We start from the raw sequence: 909 nt of genomic DNA, 5'->3' as shown, positions 1-909 counted from the left end.
AGAGTCACAGTGAAGAACAAGTACCCTCTTCCAAGGATAGACGAGTTATTGGACCAACTCCGAGGTGCTACTTGTTTCTCCAAGATTGATTTAGCTTCGGGATACCATCAGATCCCGATTGCTGAAGAGGATGTCCGTAAGACAGCCTTCAGATCGAGATATGGCCACTATGAGTTTGTGGTCATGCCCTTCGGATTGACCAACGCCCCTGCAGCCTTTATGAAGATGATGAATAACGTTTTCAGAGATTACCTGGATGAATTCGTTATAGTCTTCATAGACGACATCTTGATTTACTCATTGAATCAGGAAGAGCACAAGGACCATCTGAGAAAGGTTTTGGACAAGCTGCGGGAACATAAGTTGTTCGCCAAGCTCAGCAAATGCAGTTTTTGGCAAAGAGAAATATGTTTCTTGGGTCATGTAGTCTCGGACAAGGGAGTGTCTGTGGACCAAGAGAAGATCAAGGCCATTGCGGATTGGCCCAGACCAAGGAACGCAACTGAGATCAGGAGTTTTCTCGGACTGGCTGGATACTACCGACGGTTTGTTAAGGGATTTGCCAGCATGGCTCAACCATTGACAAAGTTGACCGGGAAAGATGTTCAGTTTGTGTGGACAGAAGGCTGTGCTGTGAGTTTTAGCAAACTCAAGATGATGTTGACGACTACTCCAGTATTGGCTCTTCTAATGGACAACGAGCCATACGTGGTGTACACAGATGCATCCAAAGTTGGACTTTGGTGCGTATTTATGCTGCAAGGAAAAGTGATCGCGTATGCTTCTAGACAGCTAAGGAAACACGAAGGGAACTACCCAACACACGACTTAGAGATGGCTGCTGTCGTGTTTGCCCTGAAGATATGGCGGTCTTATCTCTATGGTGCTAAGGTCCAAGTCTTCACGGAC

The 909-nt window shown here is 46.3% G+C and overlaps 1 protein-coding gene across 1 annotated transcript in view; it reads left to right on the top strand.

The window, feature by feature from the left end:
• The window catches only part of LOC106330322, a 5,654-nt gene that overhangs the window by 3,455 nt on the left and 1,290 nt on the right, over positions 1-909 (top strand). The window contains exon 4 of the mRNA XM_013768810.1: positions 11-891. Within this exon, the coding sequence (XP_013624264.1) occupies positions 11-891 (881 nt within the window). The remainder of the gene's footprint in view (positions 1-10; positions 892-909) is intronic.

This window comes from Brassica oleracea, chromosome C3 (genome assembly GCF_000695525.1).
Source record: "Brassica oleracea var. oleracea cultivar TO1000 chromosome C3, BOL, whole genome shotgun sequence".
Taxonomy (NCBI): Eukaryota; Viridiplantae; Streptophyta; class Magnoliopsida; order Brassicales; family Brassicaceae; genus Brassica; species Brassica oleracea.
Note: the sequence above shows the minus strand (reverse complement) of the source record. Positions and strands in the feature narration are given on the sequence as shown.